This window comes from Bombus impatiens, unplaced genomic scaffold (genome assembly GCF_000188095.3).
Source record: "Bombus impatiens unplaced genomic scaffold, BIMP_2.2 scf_1081, whole genome shotgun sequence".
NCBI classification, from domain to species: Eukaryota; Metazoa; Arthropoda; class Insecta; order Hymenoptera; family Apidae; genus Bombus; species Bombus impatiens.
The window spans coordinates 54,455-79,288 of NT_177500.1; the positions used below are offsets into that span (position 1 = coordinate 54,455).

At 32.0% G+C, this 24,834-nt stretch overlaps 4 protein-coding genes and 2 long non-coding RNA genes across 12 annotated transcripts in view; 3 read left to right on the top strand and 3 right to left on the bottom strand.

The window, feature by feature from the left end:
• Positions 1-236, bottom strand: part of LOC100750091 (SUN domain-containing ossification factor) — a 10,673-nt gene extending 10,437 nt beyond the window's left edge. The window contains exon 1 of the mRNA XM_012391578.3: positions 28-236. The gene's annotated coding sequence lies outside the window, so the exon portion shown is untranslated. The remainder of the gene's footprint in view (positions 1-27) is intronic.
• Positions 237-288: 52 nt separating this feature from the next.
• On the top strand, positions 289-1,908 carry LOC117152321. Of its 2 annotated transcripts, none has more exons than XR_004462674.1 (2): positions 289-740; positions 1,521-1,908. It is a non-coding gene; the product is annotated as an uncharacterized LOC117152321 (long non-coding RNA). The 2 variants fall into 2 exon arrangements; XR_004462673.1 differs by having other exon boundaries at positions 289-731.
• Positions 1,909-2,883: 975 nt separating this feature from the next.
• Positions 2,884-5,319, top strand: LOC100750211 (dual specificity mitogen-activated protein kinase kinase 3). Of its 2 annotated transcripts, none has more exons than XM_024371088.2 (7): positions 2,884-3,100; positions 3,276-3,448; positions 3,676-3,841; positions 3,923-4,159; positions 4,245-4,424; positions 4,505-4,722; positions 4,858-5,140. In XM_024371088.2, coding segments are annotated over exons 2-7 (867 nt in total). In that variant the 5' UTR covers positions 2,884-3,100; positions 3,276-3,383; the 3' UTR covers positions 4,859-5,140. The 2 variants fall into 2 exon arrangements, with proteins under 2 accessions (XP_024226856.1, XP_003493448.1); XM_003493400.4 differs by having other exon boundaries at positions 2,887-3,100; positions 4,793-5,319.
• An 867-nt stretch (positions 5,320-6,186) lies between these two features.
• Positions 6,187-6,998, bottom strand: LOC100740113. The gene is made up of 2 exons (XR_001102669.3): positions 6,725-6,998; positions 6,187-6,541 (listed from the first exon to the last, which is right to left on the bottom strand). It is a non-coding gene; the product is annotated as an uncharacterized LOC100740113 (long non-coding RNA).
• A 191-nt stretch (positions 6,999-7,189) lies between these two features.
• On the top strand, positions 7,190-10,964 carry LOC100740797 (diacylglycerol kinase epsilon). 3 transcript variants are annotated; one of them, XM_024371085.2, is made up of 11 exons: positions 7,190-7,389; positions 7,608-7,957; positions 8,325-8,496; positions 8,674-8,795; positions 8,883-9,021; positions 9,153-9,370; positions 9,595-9,740; positions 9,815-9,983; positions 10,055-10,235; positions 10,301-10,437; positions 10,579-10,964. In XM_024371085.2, exons 2-11 carry the CDS (start codon positions 7,796-7,798, stop codon positions 10,705-10,707), a joined length of 1,575 nt encoding a protein of 524 aa, XP_024226853.1. In that variant the 5' UTR covers positions 7,190-7,389; positions 7,608-7,795; the 3' UTR covers positions 10,708-10,964. The 3 variants fall into 3 exon arrangements, with proteins under 3 accessions (XP_024226853.1, XP_024226854.1, XP_024226852.1); XM_024371086.2 differs by having other exon boundaries at positions 7,191-7,389; positions 8,421-8,496; positions 8,665-8,795; XM_024371084.2 differs by having other exon boundaries at positions 7,194-7,389; positions 8,665-8,795.
• Positions 10,965-11,127: 163 nt separating this feature from the next.
• On the bottom strand, positions 11,128-22,895 carry LOC100740235 (NADPH oxidase 5). 3 transcript variants are annotated; one of them, XM_012391602.3, is made up of 20 exons: positions 22,682-22,895; positions 20,611-20,705; positions 20,371-20,482; positions 20,216-20,313; positions 19,957-20,077; positions 19,529-19,679; positions 19,206-19,416; positions 18,827-19,056; positions 18,530-18,718; positions 18,146-18,339; positions 17,516-17,837; positions 16,899-17,043; positions 16,606-16,748; positions 16,277-16,412; positions 15,868-16,088; positions 15,217-15,413; positions 14,743-14,952; positions 13,049-13,252; positions 11,498-12,431; positions 11,128-11,314 (listed from the first exon to the last, which is right to left on the bottom strand). In XM_012391602.3, the coding sequence occupies exons 1-19, from the start codon at positions 22,823-22,825 to the stop codon at positions 12,234-12,236; spliced, it is 3,321 nt and encodes a 1,106-aa protein (XP_012247025.1). In that variant the 5' UTR covers positions 22,826-22,895; the 3' UTR covers positions 11,128-11,314; positions 11,498-12,233. The 3 variants fall into 3 exon arrangements, with proteins under 3 accessions (XP_012247025.1, XP_033179531.1, XP_012247026.1); XM_033323640.1 differs by lacking the exon at positions 22,682-22,895 and adding an exon at positions 21,353-22,231; XM_012391603.3 differs by lacking the exon at positions 22,682-22,895 and having other exon boundaries at positions 20,371-20,451.
• Between the last annotated feature and the right edge of the window lie 1,939 nt (positions 22,896-24,834).

A 24,834-nucleotide genomic window follows, 5' to 3' on the forward strand; every position in this document is an offset into this window, starting at 1 on the left:
ATAGAATCCAAAAATTCAAGTCTTAACCTTAGGAATTTAACAATTCAGAAGTTATACATATGTAAAATTGAGCGTTTTCAGTGTATTTAACACGTTACTTTGACTCCATATTGACTTCTATCTATAATTCGTCCAATGAGTGGAGTTGCTGGCTGTAAATAAATGCCATAGGTATATGTCCATGATAAATGTACATAGGTGGCTACCATTTTACGGCGGGGTTTTGCGGGATTTTGGATCCTAAGTATTGGATTAGGTTTGAACTGTTTTAAAGATATCTTTTATTGCGTTCCTTTACTTCTATAGAAGCTTATAGAGGTGTAGTAGAAGTTTAGTTCAATGCCAATCTGTACGGAGCACGGTTATGTAAAGAGATCTTGGCGCTCGTACACCGTAAACATAGAAAAACATATGGTTGACTCGTGAAAAATCAATATGAAAGACAAGAAAAATCATAATCTGCGCATGCGTAATATGCTATGAATATTTCACAGAGCAGGGGCACTTTACTCATCTGTATCTGTCTTCTTATAGAACGAGAACCGTCTGGTCTTCCGTGTTAATTTTTCACGACTCGATTTTCGGACGATTTCCTTTGACGAGTGTCGAGACCTGTTTACATAATTATGGATCGTGGCGTCGAGACCTGTTTATACGATCATGGAGCGGAGTGCGGACCAATCAGATGATTGATAGAAGCTAATAGAAGCAATATGACGTCATACTATCCTGTAAAATAAGTTAAAACGCTTGGTTTTACTAGAGAGAATTTCCCCTCTGGTGTTACATATTCATGACTCTTAAATCGCTGGATTCTTAAAGTTAAGACTGATATTTTTTTGATCCTACGTGTCGAAAACCATTAAATGACAAAAAAAAAAAAAGCAAAAAGTAAATGATTTCATGTCCACTGAAATAAAGTATAATCTATTTAATAAAAAGATACAAACTTTTTATGCGACAAACGTTCTTAGCATCTTCAGATAATAGTGATTTTATTTTAAACTTCTAATTATCTCTTCTCTGTAAAATTATCTCTTTTTGGAACACGCGAAATATATTAATCTATATATATGCGTCTAATATGGCAACAATTACGATGTCTACAATTATAATTATCTTCTCTTTGAAAAGCATATAATGATGTCTGGCACATTCTGTCATAAGATATGATCTTGGATAATGGAAATGCATCATCTCACAAGATCACACATTCAGATGATACATTTAATACATATCCTTTGAGAGCTGTCTTCAAATTAGAATTATCAAAAATTGCATCTTCTGGTTAAGTCCCATGACATCCAACATCTATCACTGTGAAACAATAATTGTGATCAACTAATCCCAGAACTACATTAGTGTAGTTGCGATTGGCAGGCACTAAATGACAACATGTTTTCCATCTAAAGCTCCTATGCAGTTTGGTTAGTTTTACCTTGCATGAAATGCTTTTGCAATGTCCAAATTCAATCATTTATATTTTTGTATACCTGAAACAATGAAATATCTTGCTTCAGGAACTAGGATTGTTACATGAGTACATATGAATGACAATTGTTCAACAAGGAAAGATGGTACTGCTTTTGAAACACATGCAAGACCAACACCCGCGAAAATAAAGAAAAGAGAGAAAGATAACTAATTTTAATAAACAACAGGCCACATCGATTGACAATGATGTTAAAGCATTAGAGGGTATTTTCAATAATCGGGAATCTGATGAATTTGGGACGTTTGGAAATTCCATTGCAATGCAACTGCAAACATTGCCAAACGAGGTGACAATTAAATTATAACAAGATGTACAAACTTCAATTATGTGAACGCGCTTAAATTATATACAATCGTTGTCTCCATCTGCCTCTGCCTGTAGCATTACCCCATCACTTTGAAGAAAACAACATAGAAGACACAGATACACAAAAACAAACATCAAACATTCGAAATCTCTTTTCATTTTAATTGATTACCTTGTAAATTTAAAAAATTTCTATTATGTATGTGATAGTGTCTAAAAAACTGAAATTAAATAATTATTGTAATCCAGTGGTTTTCAATGACTGCTTAAAAATGTTGACGAAATCGTAAGATTGGATATAAATGTAAGTATATATATACCTATATATTATAAACATAAAGAAATTGAAGAAACTTTGAGGGTCTTCCAAAGCAAGTTCTTTCAACAGAGCGTTGTTTGCTTCTAACACATTCCCTTTATCAATCCTACTTTATGTTCAAACTTTCTTTTTACATATTCTTCTAGTTATTTAAAGTTCACAATTTATTATTTCAAAGACAATCCGAATACTTGCTGCAGCCACTTTGTCACACGCCGTATTTAAATCTAAGATAAATAAGCTTCGAAACAAATAACTGTATCTTGATAATTAATCGCGAATTAAGGAAACTTTAAACTGTTACCATGCTTGCATTTTGGACACAGAGCTCAAGAGTTTACTATCGTTAAGTATTGAGTGTATCACATAGCAGAGCGAGGTATTTATGCTTTGGCATAATGTTCTTTTCTATTGAAACAGATGTAAATATGCAAATTAGAGAGTGATTATAGTTACCGTTAATACATAATTTTGACATTTAGTCAATATTTCATTACAATTCTGTCTGTTCGTTGCTTCAGTAACAACACTTTATAATCTGAATTCGGCGCGGATTAGTTCACGCGCAGTGTTCAATAGAGGGAGTATGCTACAGCGCACAATGTCATGACAACGATAATCAACTGTTGCGACATTAAAAGTCATGACTTTTAATGCAGCGTGTAAACGTACCTTTAATGCTTCGTCTTAAATAATTTGAGACATATTATAATTTTACTATTAAACAATTTATCAATCAGCAATGTATTATTATTTCATTAAATTTTGGAATAAAATATCACAATCCTCTTTCTTTAAAATTTTCTAATATATCTAGAGTACGATAATTCAGTTTAGAGTTTAAATTAAGTTGAAAGTGAATTGGCTTTTGTGAGCAATTTCAAGCGACTATTTGAGTTTACTGAAAACTTCATATATGGGCAACGGAGATTTAGAATTTTGTCAATATTATCTTACAATATCATCATGTTATTAATAAGGTATTGTGTGAATTGTTGTTAATGATCTTACAATAAAAATATTTCCGAAGAAATTTAATTTTATTTACTAGTTTACTTGTATTTATCTGCTGTAAATTCACTGCATAACCTTTAATCCTTAATAACTAATATTATCCTAGTGTATAAAATAAACATATATCAACTTTTTTTACAGAATACACATCTGTCATTTATTAGGATTCATCTGAATATGTATTATGTTCAACTGCATATACTGCCACGATTGCAGACTTAATATTATTTATTAGTTGTCTATTGAATTATGGCTGTACGTCGAGGAAACAGAAACTTGAAATTGCAGGTCTCTGAAGAGACACCTGTGCCTGTGTACGTAGTATCATTATTTTGTTAATCTATTATTATAATAGCAATTTATTTTTATCAACAGTATATAAATGTATTCTTATGAATAAATGTGAGAAACGTATATCCAAGTGAAAAATATATCATAATATGTCAATACTGTTCTGCATTTTAATAAATTACTTTTTTTTTGATAATTGTCCAACTTTCAGTAATATTATGAAGTTGATAATAACTTTTATACATTATAGCACTCCGCCAAGAAATTTGGATAAAAGAACAACAATAACCATAGGTGATAAAACATTTGTAGTAGAGGCAGATGATTTAGAAACAATCTGTATCCTTGGACGAGGAGCATATGGTATTGTGGATAAAGTACGACACAAACAAAGTGGCACTATTATGGCAGTTAAGGTATAACGTATTCTTATGAAGAAATCATATTACTATATTTCTTATGTGTTTGCAATTAAATTGTTTTATGTATTATTATAGAGAATAACTGCAACAGTTAATACACAGGAACAAAAGCGTTTACTTATGGACTTAGATATTTCCATGCGTAGTTCAGCATGTCAATATACAGTACAATTTTATGGAGCATTGTTTAGGGAAGGAGATGTTTGGATATGTATGGAAGTTATGGATATGAGTTTGGACAAATTTTATACGAAAGTGTATAAGCATGGTCGTGCCATTCCTGAAGATATTTTAGGGAAAATTGCTTTTGCAGTAAGGAGAAACTGAATGACTATAACAAAAAACTTACTGTTTATTATAACATCAATCGTAATTATAATTTTAAAAATGTTTACAGGTAGTAAGCGCATTACATTATCTGTATTCACAGTTACGGGTGATCCACAGAGATGTGAAACCTAGTAATATTTTAATTAATCGAAAAGGAGAGGTCAAGATCTGCGACTTTGGTATATCTGGTTATCTTGTGGATTCTGTTGCTAAGACTATTGATGCCGGTTGTAAACCATATATGGCTGTACGTAACTTTCTAAGATAGATTATAACATCTCTAATCCTGTCTATTCAATAAATTCTCCATTGTAACCTTTTTTTTAGCCAGAAAGGATAGACCCGTCGGGTAACCCTTCACAATATGACATCAGATCTGATGTTTGGTCGTTAGGTATATCTCTTGTTGAACTAGCGACAGGAAAATTTCCCTATGAATCTTGGGGAACACCTTTTGAACAATTAAAACAAGTTGTAAAGGATGAAGCACCAAAGCTGCCAGCTGATAAATTTTCGGCCAATTTTGAAGAATTTATCAATAAATGGTAAATCCAATTGTTCGTAATGTTATTTTAAATCCATTATATACAGTTCAATTAATAATTGTTTTTTCAGTTTAATGAAAGATTATACTGCCCGTCCAAATTATAATCAATTACTGAAACTTGATTTTATCACAGAGCATGCCAAAAAGGACATAAATGTTGCTGAATTTGTTGGAGAAATTTTAGACCTACCTGAAGTTGAGTAATCAGCATAGTATATAAATATTTTTGACATGGTGTGTTACATGATCTTTAATGTAACTTCGTATTATGTATCGAAGTTATATAATCAGTTCTCTATATCTTCATCAGCCATATTATTCACTCATACATACGCACGCTACAAGTAAATTAAAGTATAGTGTAAAACATAATATGTGTAACTTTTGTCTAAAAATCTATGTCTTCAGACAGTTCACTTTCTTGTTTGTTCAATATGTAACCAATGTATAATTTTGCATTAATAATTTCTTCAGGATTAGTAACTATTCTTTAAACAGAGAGCAAACCCATGTAAATAATATACAAATATTTTCTCACATATAATAATAGATTGTTATTGTAGCAATGTAGTAAATAAAATCTAAATTATAAATACTTGATTGAACTAAGTATTATATATATATATATATATATATATATATATACATACACACATAATATAATATATATTTCTATATAACACGTGCTCTACATAACGTGATTCTAATGATAATAAATTAGTGATATTAATATAAATAACACGAACAACAACTGAAAAAATATTTATTTACGAGGAAAAGTTATGTAAAAAGTATCTACCTTTTTGGAAGAGTTTAAATAGTAAAAATATAGAGCTAATTACATTTATCCATTTATATATACCGTAATAATGTAACAGATATTAATTGATAATAAATATAATTGCGAAAAATATTACAAATATTATAAAGCGTAGGTCAGTACAAATGCTCTATTGTAAGCACTGAGGAATGAAATAATTTTTTACTTACTGTAATAGTAGAGTAAAATGATAAGAAATCAGTGCGTTATTTTAACGAGTATAATATTATTCTTATAATATATATTAATAAAAATTAATTTTGATTTCACTAAGGTATATTCGAAGAAAATGTATCACATTTAGAAGACATTTTTCTATATTAACGAAGGTGTTTACGAAATTTTCATTTATATACAAGTAACATATAAATCATAAAATTTTCATACTTTTTCCCTTATAATGTACTTATATGTATATATATAACTGTACTTATATATGTGCTTATATGTATACACACACACACACACACACACACACACACACACACACACACACAAAAGTACATATATAAGTACGGTTATATATATATACATATAAGTACATTATATATATGTATAAGCAGTCTATGTACATAATATACGAACGTAATTGTATCCGATTAAGGAAAACAAATACATTTATTAATATATATTACACAAAGCTTCTTGAGAGATAAAACCAGTTGAAAGGTTTATTACATATTACAAATAATATTAACATGATATATGGTGTTTTTGACTTTACATACGTACAAGCATAGAAATGAATGAAGGAATCGGGTAAAGCAAGTATATATAAATGTTCTCCTTCCTTTAACATGATTCTTTACATGATAAAATTACAAAATATTACATATGCACATGTATAATATGGCAGATTTAAATATATTAGTAAATTCTATATTTTCAGCTTGTATATTTCAGTTTTTAAGAGATTGGTGGCATTAGGTTCATTCCTTTACATTCAAGAGCAATCTTTACTCCTAATACAAATAAGCCAATGCTCTTAATTACAGACCTGTGAATAAAAGATTATGTCTATATAAATGATTATGTTGTAATTTATATAATCTTTATTTAATTAGACATATATAGTAATTGCGAATTTCAATGAATAATGGGCAACACTAAACAAGGTTATACATTTATAAAATTGACCCGAACATTATACACAACACAATGAAACTTTATTATTACGTACCATTTAAAAGAATCATAATAAACATTCTTTGCGTATTTTACAACAGATGCCATTGTGATCTTTATTTTTGGAAAGATAAATCTTAACTTATTCAATTGTTCCTGTTTCTGGCAAAGTATCTAATTGAATTGACACGAAATTATATGTAGTACCGGAAGAAGTGCAAGCTTAAAGTTATTTCTAATGTAATGTACATATGCGAAGATGATATATATTATCAGGTATTACAAAGATATTGTTTACTATTAATACTATGTTACACTGTACGAGCAATTTTGTATAAATTATGTAATTTTTTAATTAATTCGATAAAATTATAATTAGTTATAGTTTATTTTCAAGATCAATTTCGTAGTTTTATGAAACTCTATTTATATTATAAAAAATAGGCGTGGAATAAGGAATATTTAATAAACAAATTTGCATTTTACATACATGAATTAAATCATGCAATGAAAATGATTTAACACTACAATTTTTATTTTTCTATATTAGTATGTTGGCAGTATGTATAGATTATTACACATTACATTGCACAAGGAGTAGTTCATATAGAATGAAGTGAAGTGCAGTGCGGACTGCGGACAACGGACAGCGGACGGCGGACAGTGCGGTAGAAGGCAAATAAGATTCAAATGACTTGATGGTAAAAAAAGTTAAGAAAGGTATACAAATTTTATTCCTTGTCAATTTTATTTAGTGTGATTATCAAGATGTAATAGCTTGTATTACTGTTATTATATTTTTCTTTATATATGGTAATGTATTTATTTGTCTTTCTTTTGCGTTTGTGTAACCAATGTCATTAAATTAATGTCACTATGCATTATTATTTACATTTTTAATTATTCGAATGAAATATATATTTTCATTTCATTTGTAGCTCATTTTTCTTGATGCAATCGAAACGAGAAGAAAGGTGTCAGATTATTTTAGGATCATATGAAACAAGCTTTTCTGATATAAGAAACTGAGGTATATAAAAGTATCTGTGATATATTAATATATTTGACAGCAGTAATCATTTTATGAATGTGATGATTTCGGAAGAAACAAAATTTATTTAATAACATGTTAGAGGACGGATATAGTACCAATGTTCTGTGTGCATTGTTTACCATATTTTTCATACTTATGCTAAATTTCTTCCGGTATCTTGTACAAGAGCCCCATATTCATATTAGAGATGTTACCAAAGAGCATAATTGGAAATCTATAAGAAGGGAAACGAAGGTATGTGCCTGTGCATGTTTTATATATAAACAAATATATTGCTTATATGCATATATCTTCACTTATATTTGGCAAGCTTCGTATCTTATAATTACACTATTGTGTATAACATAATTACAATCCTCTCATTTTTAGCATAAATATACATGTAAATATGAATGTACTATTGATTACAGAAATACAAAATTATTGATAATTAATGAATTAGGTTTTGAAAGTAATTTGTTGAGTATGAATCGATTGAAATAAAATGATCTATTGATCATTTTAGACAACACTAATTTAGAATGTTAAATATAAAATTTATTTAAACTATAACATGTGTACATAGGTATATAAAAGTTACAAATATTGCTTTTATCTGTAGGCATATTATTGTAGCATTTGTGAAAGCTTGTTGTTAAATATTAATGGTTTGATCTGTGATTCATGTGGTGTTTGTGCGGATCCTACATGTGTCAAGATTGCAGATAAGCAATTAAAGTGCAAACTTATTACTGTAAGCGCAAATGAGCCAATGAAGCACCATTGGATAAAGGGTATGTTTTATCCTCTTACGTTTCTACATTTTATAAACAATATATATATCAAAAATTAAATTATTACTTGTTTCTAAATATTTGGTATTATTTAAATTATGTACTAAATTATTTAAATTAAATTATAAAGTTATTCAAGTTAATTTCTGTCTATTCATTTCATATAAGGTAATTTAGCTCTAAATGTTATATGTGAAATATGTAATGAGGAATGTGATGTGGAACCTGGACTAACAGATTGGTGGTGTTGTTGGTGTCAAAAATGTGTCCATGATAACTGCAAGTCTAAGCTTTCTAAAGTATGCTTTTTCTAAATATTCTTTTACAATTGCTTACAATCTATAGGAATGATTGATTACTTATTGTTATCTTTTAAATTCTGTTAGATATGTGATTTTGGTAAATTTAAGTTAATGATAATTCCACCAAGTAGTTTAAATCTGCGAAGTACTGTAAGGCGTAGATTATACCTTTGTTCGGTTATACCTCCAAATTGGCCTCAGTGGAATCCTCTTATAGTTGTTGGTAAGTTAGCACAAGAAAATAATATAATAAATGTTATAATAATATAATTATATATTATAATATTGTTATAATATACGTATAAAGTATAATCTTTTGAAAATCAGAATTTAGTTTATAAAATTTATTTTCAGCCAATAAAAGATCTGGTAATAATGATGGAGCAGAAATCTTGTCTCTGTTCAGAAGGTTATTAAATCCTGCACAAGTTGTTGATTTATCAGAGCGTGATCCAGTCGCTGTTTTAGAATGGTGTCGCTTACTTGGGAAAGTAACATGTACAGTCCTTGTAGCAGGTGGAGACGGAACAATAGCTTGGTTATTGAATGCCATTCATAAGCTTGGATTGGAGGTAATATCCGTACTACTGACAATTCTTTTATGTGAAAAGAGAAACTAATATACCTTGCAACAACATTGTTTCTCGTAGAGATCTCAATGTTGATTTTTTTTTTTCTTTTTTTAATACATGAAGACATTGGGAAACATTGCATGTAAAAGATACGTGTATGTATATATATATATATATATATATATGTATATTTTGTGAATTAAATAATTTAATATTTGTAATAGCCAGTTCCATCTGTAGCGGTAATTCCTCTGGGAACAGGAAATGATTTATCAAGAGTACTAGGCTGGGGAAAAGAGCACGATCCCGATAAGGATCCTGCAGATATTTTACATGAAATACAGAAAGCACAAAAAGTGGAACTCGATAGGTGCACAGAAAATATCCCGTACAATCCGTTTTAAATTATTTCTAATATGCGTAATTATCCAAATATTTTATTAGGTGGACTGTGATAGTAAAACCATATGGTGGATTAGGACTTAGAAGTTCACAGCAAACATTTTACATGTATAATTACTTAAGTGTGGGAGTAGATGCGCAAGTAACATTAAATTTTCATCGTACAAGAGAGAGTCGTTTTTACTTCTATAGCAGTAGATTGTTTAATAAGGTACTCTCTATTTTATTGGATATTTACTTTGTTATTGTATAAAATGATGTGTGTTTATGTGCTTTTGATAGCTACTATACTTGTGCTTTGGTATGCAACAAGTAGTTGAACGGGACTGCAAAGATCTTGATAAGAATATAGAATTATATTTGGACGAAGAGAAAGTGAATTTGCCATCGATCGAAAGTATCGTAATATTAAACATTCCATCATGGGCTGCTGGAGTTGATCTATGGAATATGGGATTGGAAGGTACTTACACATATCCTTTTATATGTGAAGTAATTGGAGAAATGTGAACGTTTTATATTGAATAGGCCACGAAGAATATGGAAAACAAAGTATCAATGATGGTAAATTAGAAGTAGTTGCGCTTTATTCATCGTTTCATATGGCTCAACTTCAAGTGGGATTGTCTCAGCCTTATCGACTTGGACAAGCTAATAGTATAAAGGTATTTCAAAGTTTATTCAAATCAACAGATCGAGCTTTTAAAAAGATTTAAAGAAGCATTATGTGTAGTATGATATCATTTACATTATATTTCTGCTATCTTTTTTTTTTTTGTTTTTCACAAACATTTTATAAAATTCAGGTAAAGATAATAAAACCTTGCGCCATGCAAATTGATGGCGAACCATGGTATCAACATCCTTGTGAATTCAATATCAGATATTGTAATAAAGCAGTCATGCTTGTAAACACGGTTGAAAGAACTATTTAATTCTTTCATTTTGGAGTATCTAAGAGGTTTCAATTACTTGTACATTCCAAAGTTTGGTTTTAAATGGAAAAGGATTCACTATACTCGATGAATAAAGGAACAAGCATGATAAAGGTGAAATGTAAGATAGAAATTATTTTTTATGTATGTGAATTGTATATTTTTATATTTTATTTATTAGTTGTGCATTTTAAACCTTATTAATAATTCGTGTTATTAAACTTTGAAATAAAAGATATATATTGATATTGTTTTCACATATGTAATAATTTATTATCTATATTTCTTTATCTATAAGAAAAGCCTATAATAATAATAATAATAATAATAATAATAATAATAATAATAATAATAATTAACTGCGTACATTAAGCGCTTACGATGAGTTGTAATAAAGGAAGGACGATGTATAAGATTTTTCTCACGTATTATCTTTGTTTGCAATCTATGTTTACAATTGTGCTTCATGAATAGGTTTTTACTGTAATTTACTATCTGTATTCAATAGCACAGCCGTAATTGTCTTACATTCCTAGGTTGTCAAATCGCCGCCGATGCACATGTTAAATCCTACAATTAATTGTCACAAATCACCATCTACTGTTCCCTGAAATATACAATTATTTATTTATTTTAATAATATTAGTTGATGATAGTCTGCAAGCTTTTCAAGTATTTTTGATCTATTATTATATATCATTCTAAATATTAGCTTTTTCTCCAATCTTATATAAAATGAATCGCATTAGTTTGATTATTTCAACTTTATTTAGATGAATTTTCTATTTACATATACTCTTGTAGAGCGCTTGTTTCATTTCTTTTAATTAACTTGGACGGTTTTAACGTGATTTCGAATTAACCGTTTTCGTCATTAATTTTTAGTTATTTTCACATATTTATATTTAATAAATTAATTTAATTTTCGAGTTTAATTTCCTTTATTGTTTCTTACTTCTAATAACAAATAAAATGTTGTGCAGAATAAGCAGACTGATATATATATTAACTAGACCATATAGTAAAGAAAATTCGATTACGTTTACTGCCTCGTCTCGTCGGACAGAGTATACATACGGACATCGTATGACACACGAAGTTGTTACACATTTGAAATTAGCCAAATATGATTCGCAATTCTGATTGCAAATTGGAAAAAAAGTAATTTGAGGATCGTTAGTTGGCCCTGTAGTCGCATTTTGACAAATTTTCCGATTATGACAGAACGACAAATAAATTTTCTCCTTGTATTAATAACAATTTGGTTGATGCACGAAACAGCCAGAATTATGAACAACATGAAGTAAAAATTTTGCATTTGGATGACATTACTGAAAAGATTATACTGATTCTAGACGAAACAAAATTAGATAACATTCACTATATAATGGAACATTTAGTTAAGGTGTATGCCATTACTTTTAAAACATAATAGATGATGAATGGAGATTTTATAAACATATCTGGCAACAGTACGATGTAATAAATAAATAAACATTATGGTATGGTTTCTCTTCGTAAAAAGCTTAAAATGACTCTTTTCTAAAGATAAAACCGAATTGGTCGCACTTGTAACGTAAAATTCTTGCCAGTTGCGGCGGACCACAGTAAAAGACTGTCACTTTGCCTTTCTTCTGATCCTGAAGCTGCTTGAATACTTTATCCCAGTTCGGTCGGCCAGCATTCGTCCGTGTTTTTAAACCTGTTATAAGATCCCGTTTTTCCTGAAAAATTAAGCCATTTATTTCTGTGGAATTATCTAATTTTTCGTTTTATAAGATCATTTCGTTTTATAAAAATCAAAATCGTCTTTAACCCTTTGAACGCTACGAAGTACGTGTATACACATGTGACAACAAATATACGTATAATTAAAAAAAAAGCCACATGTTGTTTGCATAATTGCATATATTAAAATCATCAGACGGCATAATAAGTAATTTAGTCTTATGTAGATCTATAATATTTAACATTCTAATAACAGAATTTATAGAAGTATATTTGAAAAAGCCCATTTGATTTCTTTAAGAGAGATAAAATAACATAATAGAAAGGATTTTATTAATGGTAATAAAAATAAAATCTCCTGACTTTCATAGCGAAAGAAGGGTTAAAACTATTGCAAAACTATATTGTTTTCTTTTGTAAAAAAAAACTGTGAAAACTAAAACTCATCGTGTTTCATGTACGTATATTGTACATATGTAAGATTAAAAGTATGTGGGGAAAATAAAACTTTTATTAGACAGTGGTGAAGACATTGTTCGTTTGATTTACACCAATAATAATACGAAAAAGTAGAGAAGTAACGAAGAAGGATAGAAATTTGTCGATTTCGAACCATTTGGTGAAGCAAGTCCATAGCTAGCTGCAAGGTAACGGCTTTCATATCGTTCTTCTGCAAAGCACTGGTAATGTACATGTGCATTTCAAGAAACCGCTCCATAGCGATGCCTAACTCTGCTTGTTCCATTTCTAGTTGCGATAATAAATTCACGAACCATTCAAAGGATCGTTGATCTCTATTGATCCAGAAAAAGTCTACCTGTAGATGTGACGATTCATTGATTATCAAATATTTTGTTAAAATATATGCGTACATATATTGAATTTATTAATATTATCTACTTACTATTTAGTAATAGAATTAATATAATTTTCATATGGATACATCGATAATGTTTTCAAAAGTTGAGAAGCAATTAGCAATGAGCTTGTCGAATCAAGAAATACAGAGAATACGAGAATTTAAGCGATAGGCGGCAAAAATAGGCATTTAGAGCATTGTCTTCTGGCCATCACTCGTTCCGTCGCTTATCGCTCACCGCTTTCTACGGTCTATAGAGATAGTACATATGAAGATGGAGTGCGTGAGCGAGTCGGAAAAACGATTCAGGAATATAATGAAAAGAATTCTTGCGTTCCTTGTCCAATAATGCATGCACCATCGTACCATATATAGTATATATAGTATAGTATATAAGTGCAACATCGATTTCACGAGCAGCGTCAGTGTGTACGTCTAATTAGACAAGGACAGAAAGACAAAAGGTTGTCGCTCAATCTTCAGTTATTATGTTTGTATTTTAGTACGTATCCGTGACAAGCGGCAAACAGGTAAGAAGAACGATGAACTAAAAAGAACAGCCTTGTTAAGAGTGCATACACAGTGCGTACAAGGATTGAGTACGCGAGTCATATGTTATTATGTAAGCAGATGCGACATGTTAATAGAAAGAGAAGGCTGTATAGAAGGACTTTTAATCGTTGTCTAATCAGGCATGCAGACTGACGCCGTTCTGACGCCGTTCTTTCGTCAGATTATTCCGAATGGACACGAACGAGACCGTTGCGGTGCCGTTGGTTGGAACAACAGAGAAATAAAGTTCTTCTGTTTCGCAAAAGAAGAACAAACCGTTAGCGTCCGTTAGACAAGGACACAAGAGGCCTCTATGCAGCTATTTTTTTCTATTTCTATTTCTATCTTATGTATCGCTTTTTCAGCTCGCTCGTACATGGCGATCTTTTGGCAATATTAATTAAAAATCTCTAGTCATATTAAAAAAGTACCAACTGCGACAGGATTTCGTCGTCCATCTGTATGTTCGTCCGTCGCTCAATAAATCGCTCAGCGCTTGTTGTTTATCTCTCTTCTGTGTAATCTTCCGTGTAATAAATCTTACACAGATTTTTAAAGTTAAGACATTCGTCGGTCAAATGTTCGGATGAATTTATAGGTCAGAACCGCTCGTTTCCGGTTCATTTTCGGCTTTCGCGACAGAAAATATCCCCGCAAAGGCACATTCGGGCCAAAAATTTGTACAGTCTGGATACTATACTGAATCCAGATGCTATACTGAATTCCAAATGCTTTGAAATTATCGCTATATGGATTATTTTGAGAATATTTGGTTTTTATTTCGATTTATGAAGACGCACGGTGTAATTTCATATACTGAATATCATTCATTTAAAGTATTTCAAAGAGTTTCTAAGATTGCGTAGAAAAGTGAAAATACTGAGACAGATACTTGCCTTACGAAGATGCATCACGGTGGCAGGTATTTCACTGGCCCAGGAGAATTTACATTTTGGACAAGTGTGCCTGGCTTTCCAGTAACGATGCATGATGGACTGTAATATCGAAGCGAAAGGTGTTACTCCGATTCCCGTTGCGATTAAAACCGCATGTTGGGCCTGAAATATGTGACTCGAAGGAGCTCCGTATGGTCCATCCAGAAAAATCTGAATACATAATGATTTAATTACTAATTAAATTACAAGTTTCCATATGTCACACCAATTACTTTATTATTACATAATTGCCTTCATTACCTACGTATATACATAACCCTTTTTACTAAAGGGTCTTTAAATCGAATTTCAAATTTTTTTTATTACTTCTTTATAATACAACGTAGAAGCATAATAAATATCTAACATCCCTATTACTTAAACTCACGTAGCTTAAACTTTTGAATTAAAGCATTGCATATTTATGTAATATACCTCCAATGGTTTCCCGACGGTATAGTTTAGTGTTACATCCGAAGGATCGTCAGATTTGATATCATCGTAATCTCTTTTCGAAGTTTCTTCGAATTTCATTTGTAGTCTACCTTCCTCTGCTGCTGCTTGCATCGTATTTATTATTGAATTATTCCATGATTTTCTCCCGTATTCGTCCACGGTTGTTCGCGGCATTACTATTTCACCAAGAACTTTATCAATTTACTTTCATATCGCAAGTTTTTTATTTTAAGGTGCAAGAGATAAGAAATGAAAACGTTTTGGGAATCATATTCAAAGGAAACGAATAGTAGAAAAACAACAAGCTCTTCTGTCTGCTCTTCTATCTGCATGTATTCATAGAAATATCAATTTGCACAGATATCCGCAGTTTAATTAGAAAATTGTAACAGGTATTGGAAAAGGTATTAAAGGAAGACGAAACAATTTGTCAAAGTTGGGTATGTGTAGCTCTCGACGAAAGATATTGTACGGGATTGAAATTTGGTGATCGAGGAGATCGGAGGAGATAACCACTCTATTTATAAGCAATAAGTAGAGCGTTCACGTTATTCAAACAGAAAATTGCTATTTATTCTGAAAGAAGATTAACTTCGGGGAAAGAAGAAACGCGGGAACACGGTGACTTACCGTATCCGTTCGCGGATGTTGTTGATTCTAATTCGTAGTTTTCCAAACTTGGAGTCTTGAAAGCAATTATTGTGGGTTTATTTCGCATGTACCGGAAACTTTGTGCTAATCCTTTATTCTGCGGGCTGGAATAGGCCTGGTCTAGAGATTTTAAACGCTTATGGCGTATTTCACGGTCGTTGAAGTTTCTTTCCGATTCTGATCTTGTGTAATCGCGAAGTCTGTGAAAGAAACGACTTGATCATTTTACGTAGCCATCGAAATTAATTTTTTCCGTAAAATATCACAATTTATAATAGTAATAGTTCTCTAATATTTGAAAAAATATGATTATGAATATTTTGTTTTGTTCGATATAAAAGCAACAACGTGTAATTCTAATTTTGAAACATTAATTATTGTTACTTACACAGCTAATCTTTCACTTTTCTTCCTTCCTGGCAGCATGTTAGGTACCGAAATAGACTTTTCCAAAGGGATCCTGCTACTAAACAGCGAATGACGAAGTTGCCGCTTGTTCGACAACGTGTTGTTATCTGCTGTGCCTAATTTTACGAAGTAAAAGTAAGAGAATAAAACGAGTAAGAATTATAGAAAGCGCCTTGGAAAGCAATTTGAGAAATCCCGATAATAATTCGAGATTTCAAATTCGAGATAGAACATGTTACGAAGCTAATAGACTTTGATTCTAAAAGACCTTCGGATTTCGAATAATTTAACAAAATTCAAATAAATTACCGCTTGCAGATTGTGGCGAGTGTATTATTTTTTCACTGTCAGGAACAAACACAGAATTGTCGAAACAACGATGATTTCCGTTTCTCGTATTGGTACAGAGTATCTTGTCATTGGCATTTGGTTGTTGTTTTTCGTTAAGATATCTATATCGCGAAGGAATAGGAAACGATTAAGAATGATGTATCTTTCATTTATCGTCTGTTGCCTGTCTACGTACTACATACATATGTATATGTATAGCGAGAGTTTCAGCTATACGGGTCAACCGATAAACAGAACTGCACGGAACTCACATTTGCTTAGGAGCATCGCTGGTGCTGCTGCGACTCTCAACAGGAAATGTATTGTTTCTTTGAAGTTTTATCTGCTCTTTCTCAAAGTACGAGTAAAGACTATTCGTCCATTCACCTACTGCTCGTATGTGAAGCCATATGTAATCTGTGAAAATCAAACATAAGATGTGTACTTTATGTATATATATAATATAATTATTATTATATAATATAATTATATATATAATATTATTATTATATAATATAATTATATATATAATATAATTATAATACCTGATGACTTTTCCATCTGATCAACTACATCACCTAAACGAGATACGAACATTTGTTTAAATTATTTCCAGACTGCGGACTATTTATGCAAATTCATATTTTTATAAACTATACATACTATAAAGATGTAAAAGTTAAATAAAGATATGATTCACTAACGAGAATTTGTAACGAATACCCTATTCTAGATATTTTGTACGTAGGTATCCTACATGTATACACACATATCTGCGTATTATGTACCCATATGTACGGGTTTTGTGTATTTTTTTGCATAAGCGCATAAGGAACGCTAAAATAAACGCATAATTTGGAATTAGTTGTCTAAAATAAATTATTTGAACCTTCTTGTTCTGGAGCGCTGCTAATAGTGAAAGGATGCCATTCGTAACGAGCTATAACTGGAACGTTGACGAAAACATAATCGCCGGGATGGAAGACGAAATGTGGAGGTCTCTTGATGACTAAATGCGTCACTCTCGATGGTAGCAGAAGGCCTGAGCTTATGTACGTTTTTCCCAATTGTGAACGAGACCAGGCAATTCGACGTATCCTTTCCAGCATGTATATGGTACCTGGTCCTATGAACCATTTCCAGAAATTCGGTCCATGTAGTATCGTCAAAATCCAGAATGGTATGTATAATAAGTGTGACCAATAAAATATCTGTAAAATATTTCTGTAAAGTATTTTCTATTTTAAGTAAAAATATCTGTAAAGTATTTTCTATTTTATGCTATGTTTATTTCAATGTAGGCAGCATAGCAGCAGCGTATTATACGATAAAAATGAATTGCCATATTTTATAGGAAATATCTCTCTTGAACTTGACAAATTTAGATAACAATGTTTCTTAAACGGTTACACCATTACTTTGGATTCTTCTCTAAAGTCTATCGATCGATATACTTGTTAATTTACTAACGTCTAATTGTAAGATGATGTAACGGCTGCAACGAGAGGTTACTTATTACCTCGAAACATCCACCGCGTCGAACAAACGGCATGGAGCACATCGTTATTACGACAAGAAGAACGATAAGGACGACTCCAGTAGGGTTTGCATAACCTCCTATGAGCCCAAATAGAGCTGGCCGACTTGTTAATAGCCACTCATACATTGTATAGTTATTGTAGTTAAAAGCCTCGTCATACACCACGATAGTGCCTAAAAACATTTAACGCATTTAGAATAAAATTTTCCTTAATTACAGTTGATATCCGAATGAATATTACAGTTGACTAAAGAATAATTTGCGAGCATTCTTCTTGGGAAATTCGACGGAACTTTACGCACGACCCGATAATACTGTACTTTGTACAATTGTATCGCATCGTGATATAATATGGTATCGTACCAAAATTAAGAAGGTGCATCACCGTGTGTAGTACGCCGAAGATACCAATTAGAGCTCCAGTCACTTTGTGAAGATAGATATGTTGATCTAATGGTAGTACAGAATTAAAGCCATGAGTTCGTAGGAAGGTAATACACTGACGCAACATAAGAACCAGGATGAAACTGCAGTTGAAGTTTAAACACTGACCTGTATTAAAATTACGTTTATGAAAATACGAATGATATTCCGGTGTGACCAGTCTGATAATGATCAGTCAGGGTGATTTATAAAATATAGCAAAGGCGAAACTTTTACCACAGGCACGCGCAACCATAACGTAGCCATTAGACGTTCTATATTCGTAGAGTCTTGTTAGGAATAAGGCCACATTGATTAAGACGAAGATCGAGATGAAAACGATGTAAACGTAATTGTTTTTCATATATGGCTTCGTTAACTGATAAGGGCGCAATGAAGTGGTGAGAAATTGTAATCGTGATTTTCGCTTCGTTTCGGGCTTTGGCGGTACCAGCCATCGGTCGATACTGTAATTCAATGTTCGTTCTTAAGAGTTTTCTATTTAAATTGCAACTTAGAATTATATTATTTTATAGGTATGAATTATAATATCGGACAGGAGGATTCCTAGTTAAAATAAACGGAAAAAGTGATTTTGCGATAGAGCCCTTTTCACCTAATCGATAAATTTTCTAATAAGCCTTCGTGCTTCTCCAATTGTTTTTTTAAGGCTTCAAAGGTGATGGCACCTCGGTTAGCTCGATCAGCATCATCAAACAGGGCCACAGTTAATTCCTCAATTTGTTCTTCGTTAAATTGTATACCATTTTCTTCCATACAGGCTCTCATCACGTGTTCCAATTCACGAAGTTGTATTAATCCGTCACCTTTTCACGAACAACAGATTTCACAACAGTTTAGATTCGATAATTTCGATTATTATAGTTAGCACTTTGTTCTTCTGATAGAAATTTCGTTTAATATTTAAAGTTACGTCACCATCTATGTCGTAAACTTTGAAGAGAAATTTTATCTTATCGTCGGGACTCTTTCCAGCGAACTGATGCATCGCATCGAGGAACTCTTGAAGCGATATCGTTCCAGAATTATCCTTGTCGAAAATTTGGAACACCCGGTCGGTGAAAAACGGCTGAAAAGAAATTATATCTCCGATTATATTTCAGCAGTATGTGAACATTTACTGTTCTTTTTATACTGTTGATAGTTGAAGTTGAATCAATGATAGATATGTATGGTAAAGTACCGAGGTGTAACAATAAGGGGTGACCAATCAATGGTGTCGTATATCTAATATTTCGTATTATAAAATGAACGAAATCGAATTTTAAATAGAAAAAGAAGGAAATTCGAGAGAAGAACATTAAACTGCAAATTTGAAATGTGAAATACTTATGCCTTCTGCCTACGTTCTTCGAAGTGACGATTTTGTTAAATTCTTCGCGCCTAATTTCCTTTTCATTGCCCACCGTCTGTTTAAAAAGTTTCTCCAGCCATTCCAAACTGCGCTTGTCGAAGCCGGCGAGTGGTCTTTGAACAAATTTTATAAGACGTCAACGAGCTATTGACAAATACGTAACAAATGACGTAATAAAAGATCTTAAGAAATTAGGATATATATATTGATCAAATTTCTGCCAGATAATTACGCGACGATAATAATGTTACCTTGTATTGCTAATGGTCGAGAGGAATTCCATGATTTGAAACGATGTTACATATCCCAAGTTTTCTTCGTCAATCCGTCGAAATAATTTATCTACGATCTGTAATGTATGCATGTACATAGATCGGTGTCCTAGTAAACGTACGATAACGCTTACCTCTTTAGTAGAAAATATCTGCTGAAATTTCGGAAAAGTTACTGGATTATCGCCACATATGCTGTATGCGACGTTCTCGAGCTGGATAATAAGATCGTTTGGTTTGTCATTTCTGTCACAATAACATAGAAGTTTAATACAACGTATGTAATATATAAACGATAAATGTAAAAAGGTAGTGTTTATTTGTAACATGATTTTCCAGATAATAAATACATGTATACATATAATGGGTCTCACTTCAATCTTCCCTTCAAGAATTCGATCCACTCATCCTGCGTCAATATTTTATCCTGATTGCGGTCGAACAATGAAAACACTTTTTCCATCAACGTCTGAAATGTATATTATTTTGAAGATTTTAGAGAAGGTGAAAAGCGTAATTGGTGTAATTTATCGAGGAAGAAATGTCTTTTCTTCCATCTTAAACCTCTAAATTATTGAAAATCACTACGTGATATAAGGAAGAAAATAAAAAGCTTGGAGTAATAAGGATATTTTAATAAGTGATATTTTCAAAAGCTTATGATTCGAGCGAATGAGTACATATTTTCTGAGATGAAGCAGTCTCTGAAATATTGGGTGATTGCGAACTAAGTGATTGCGAATTTTGTCATTACCACCTAATGACAAAAAAATGTATTCTCCATAAAAATGAACAATAACAACGCGTATAGAAAATATAATCGATACAATCGATATTCACAAGATATATAACGTAAACTGGCAAGAAAGCAAATTTAGTTAAATAAATTTAATTGTAATTGTAATCGCAAATGTAATTTAGTTAACAACAAATGTTTAATAGTTGGTATTTCAATTTTTCGTAAAATATAGGCACGATTAGAAATTTGTGCATGTTTAAAAACCGATCAATTTACAATTATTTTACTAGAATACTTGCAGCATATTACTCTATATGTATATTATTTCACATAATAATAAATTGGATTTTTTTCAGATTTTCAATTCATCGTCATACCTCTTTCATAATCATGGATGCGATTATACACCATAATACGGTAGGCATAACGGTATATTGTATTTGTTCGAATGATATCGTGCCGCTACCACAAATTACGAAAAAAGAAACCCCCCTCTTTAACACACTTGCTTATTTCGCGGTATAAAGTGTAAAGGGTTAACCGGGGTCCGACACCGGTAATGCACCGAGTAATCTTTTGTCTCGTTCCTCGTTTCTCTGTTCGAGAGACAGGATCATCATCGAGTAAAAATCGATCGAACACGACCGAATGACGAGCACTGAATATGCCGGAGGCATGAAACGTGAAGCGTGAGGCTGAACGAGGCTCGTTGGCTCCGGGCAATCGGTCACCTTGATCGAAATCTCCGGCCTTCGATAAATCCCATTGCCGTTACCTCCGGTCCCGTCTCCGTTGTCTCTCATTTTCCCTCGAGCGAGCGAATTCTCCGATATTAAATCGTTCCTCTGCTCGATAACGATCTAACCTTGGCGTTATTTGCTTTCAATGGAAAGCACGACCTTGTCTTATTTCTTATCGTTTTGTCTCTTTTCAACTTTCCTAAAACCGCCCAATACCTATGCAACCTTTCTCCTTTAATCAGACAGTTACTTATAATTGCCCCCTGACTTCGACTCTTGAATCATCGAACGGCTGATATACATACATATCTGTATATTCCCTGAATATGTACTGTTCAACATTCACCATGTTTCGTAACATTTTGGTCAACTTTTCTTAGTATGGTTTTAGTTAGTACGTTTAAGCTAAGATTCTTCTTTACCTACCTACCTACCTCTCTAGATTGCTAGAAGCTCTAGATTGCAACAATTGCTTCTAAAATCTTGTTCGTTGTAAGATCAGGATTTCTTCTGGTATACGTAGCTATATTAAAATATATATGTATATAGTATGTACGTACATATGTATCTGCAGTTTACCGTTTTACTTCCCTTTATGTGCCCATGGTACACCATGGTACGCTTTCACCATGATAATGAAAGTGGAATGAGAAAATCGGAATCGGCCCGATAGCATCTTTTTCCGTTCGTTCTAATTTTATTCTAATTTTATTCGTAACTATTCGTTTGTTTCTTGTGTACATGTAGAGATATGTACATATGTAGAGTATAGATACCGCTGTGTAACACTATCTCTATACGTGTGTGTAATATCTCAAAATATTAGAATTTATATTATATTTCTATTATATTATATTTGTGAGATTATTGATACACGTAATGAATGAAAAGAGATAAACATTTCGAAATTTTCATAAAAATATTTACTTCCGATCGACTCGATTATTAAGTTGGTAAAATATTCACCAGATCCAGCAACAGTTGTTTAAACGAGTCTCTGTTGTGACGAACCACGCCGTTCACCCCGATTATACGGGAACACTCTTCCAAGATGGTCGCTCTCCTCCTTTCGATTAATTCTCCCTCCATATGGTTTGCGTCGTTTTCCATTTAAAAAATTTTTTGCCACAGCTTTTATTAAATAACAAATAATTTCTTCCAACAAATAATTCCTATAATAAATTAAATAACAAATAATTCCTATAATAAATAAAAAGAGAAGGAATATATCACTGTACGCATTAACGTTTACAAAAGATTTGATCTAGTATAAAAGATATTAAAGAATACACTGCAGGCCACGATCGTATTATTTCAAACTGTTCCGTTAAATTTTGAATACTTTGGGGAGAAGTTAAGTTAACGAATCGAATCGTTCCACTTTAAGATTCTTGTTTATCTTTTTCACCGTATCGAATAGGATTTTATCAACACTTTACACAGGATTCTACATTTTAATCGAAGAACAGCATTTTTTTTTTTTTTTTTTTTTTTAGCCGTAAAAAGTTTTAGTCGATTAATTTATATTCAATACTTTAACAGAACTTTTATTTTACTTCGAGTCAATTGAACGGAAGAAAGGAAACGATGTAAACACTTATGTATCAGAATCAGAATCACACTCTTGTTTACAAGTCGCGACTTGGTTCGTTGATAGACGCAGACTAACGAACGACGATCGATCGCTATTGACGAAAGCCGAGAAAGAAAGATCACCCATCCACTTCTTCACTGTCAAATCTATCCCGACGAGAATTTTTGAAACACGTTTCAGATCTACGAAACGGAATGGGGGAGGGGGGGGGGCGGATGCCTAAAGATCATGCAATCGAACAGAGAAACAGACAGACGAATAAACAGTCAACCTTTCACTTCTTGAGTCATCGTCTCTTTTTTTTTCGTTCCTTCCGTTTCTTTTTCTCCGCCTCCTCCATAATTTCCCTTTCTTCTTTTTTCTTTCTTTATTTTCCGATTTTTTCCCCGTATAAATAATAAATACCCTTACGTACACACTGTCGCTTCTATAAGAGATGTATGTCGTGTATGTATGTATGTATGTATGTATGTAGTCCTGATGTAACTCCGATTAATCCCGTTTTATAAACTGTTTTGTAAGCCATAATTTATATGTACCAAATGAATTTTCGTTTAGTTTCACTTATTCGTTCACTTATTTTCTATCGTTACATACGGTGATTTGCGAAACAGATGCCAAAGGCCATTGCACCTCGATCTCGGTTATAACAAAATCTCTTATATTCGACTAGGTAATTTCGAATGGACGGGGAAGCTTAAAAATCTCGTATTTATAATAGAAACAACGAAAACAGACAGACGAAACTGAACAACGAAGCATTTAAAACTTTAAACGAACCAGCGAACTTCGATTATCGTAAACTTACAATTAATTTTCGACGAGAAAGAAAAAGTGAATACATATACGTATTTTCGTATGTGGTATTTATGAAAATACCAGTTTAAATACTTTCTGCATTCCAAAGATTATTAAGAAGATACTCTCGTTCTCATGCACGAGAGAGGAATATTTCAAGGAAAAATACTGCAAAATATCCTTTCCTTATTTCCATTCGTTTCTCTTTATCCCGACACCCCTCGCACATCATTCGCTCTTCTTTTTCATGTTCACTTGCAATCTTTTCTTTTCATCTTTATTTTCTACCTTCCTTACTTACCCTAAAGGTAGAAGTCTTATCAATGCGGAATTATAAATTAGGTGTACATGTATAACATGCTCTCTCAAAACTTTTAAATAAAATTTTCTAATTGGAAATCTTAAAATATACATGTACATATTTTCAATGAAGTGCAAAATAAATATTTTTGATTTAGTTAACGACGATCGTTATTCTTTACCCTTGAAAACGGGAGAACAAAGATGCCGAAAAAGACTAAATATGGTTACAATGGTATGTACAATGTATCTACATTTTAATCTCAATCATAGCTTACTTTGGATTTTTGCGGCGGGCCTTGTGATTTCGAAGAGATCATAGTATCCTGCTAGTTCTGTATGCTTATAACTTAAAAAGTTTTCGGGTGAAATAGCGAGCGATAAGCCCGGTATCTTGGATCTTGTATCTATTTGATCAACCATCCGA

Excerpts from the sequence above, each read along its gene's own strand:
- LOC100750211 (XM_003493400.4), top strand. The coding sequence starts at position 3,384 with ATGGCTGTACGTCGAGGAAACAGAAACTTGAAATTGCAGGTCTCTGAA. Across the intron at positions 3,449-3,675 it reads GAAGAGACACCTGTGCCTGT|CACTCCGCCAAGAAATTTGG; the intron begins GTACGTAGTATC and ends TATACATTATAG. Across the intron at positions 4,425-4,504 it reads GTTGTAAACCATATATGGCT|CCAGAAAGGATAGACCCGTC; the intron begins GTACGTAACTTT and ends CCTTTTTTTTAG.
- LOC100740797 (XM_024371084.2), top strand. The coding sequence starts at position 7,796 with ATGTTAGAGGACGGATATAGTACCAATGTTCTGTGTGCATTGTTTACC. Across the intron at positions 10,236-10,300 it reads ATGGAATATGGGATTGGAAG|GCCACGAAGAATATGGAAAA; the intron begins GTACTTACACAT and ends TATATTGAATAG. Across the intron at positions 10,438-10,578 it reads GACAAGCTAATAGTATAAAG|GTAAAGATAATAAAACCTTG; the intron begins GTATTTCAAAGT and ends TATAAAATTCAG.
- LOC100740235 (XM_012391602.3), bottom strand. The coding sequence starts at position 22,825 with ATGGAAAACGACGCAAACCATATGGAGGGAGAATTAATCGAAAGGAGG. Across the intron at positions 20,314-20,370 it reads AGATATTTTCTACTAAAGAG|ATCGTAGATAAATTATTTCG; the intron begins GTAAGCGTTATC and ends CATACATTACAG. Across the intron at positions 17,044-17,515 it reads CAGCGCTCCAGAACAAGAAG|ATTACATATGGCTTCACATA; the intron begins GTTCAAATAATT and ends TGATTTTCACAG.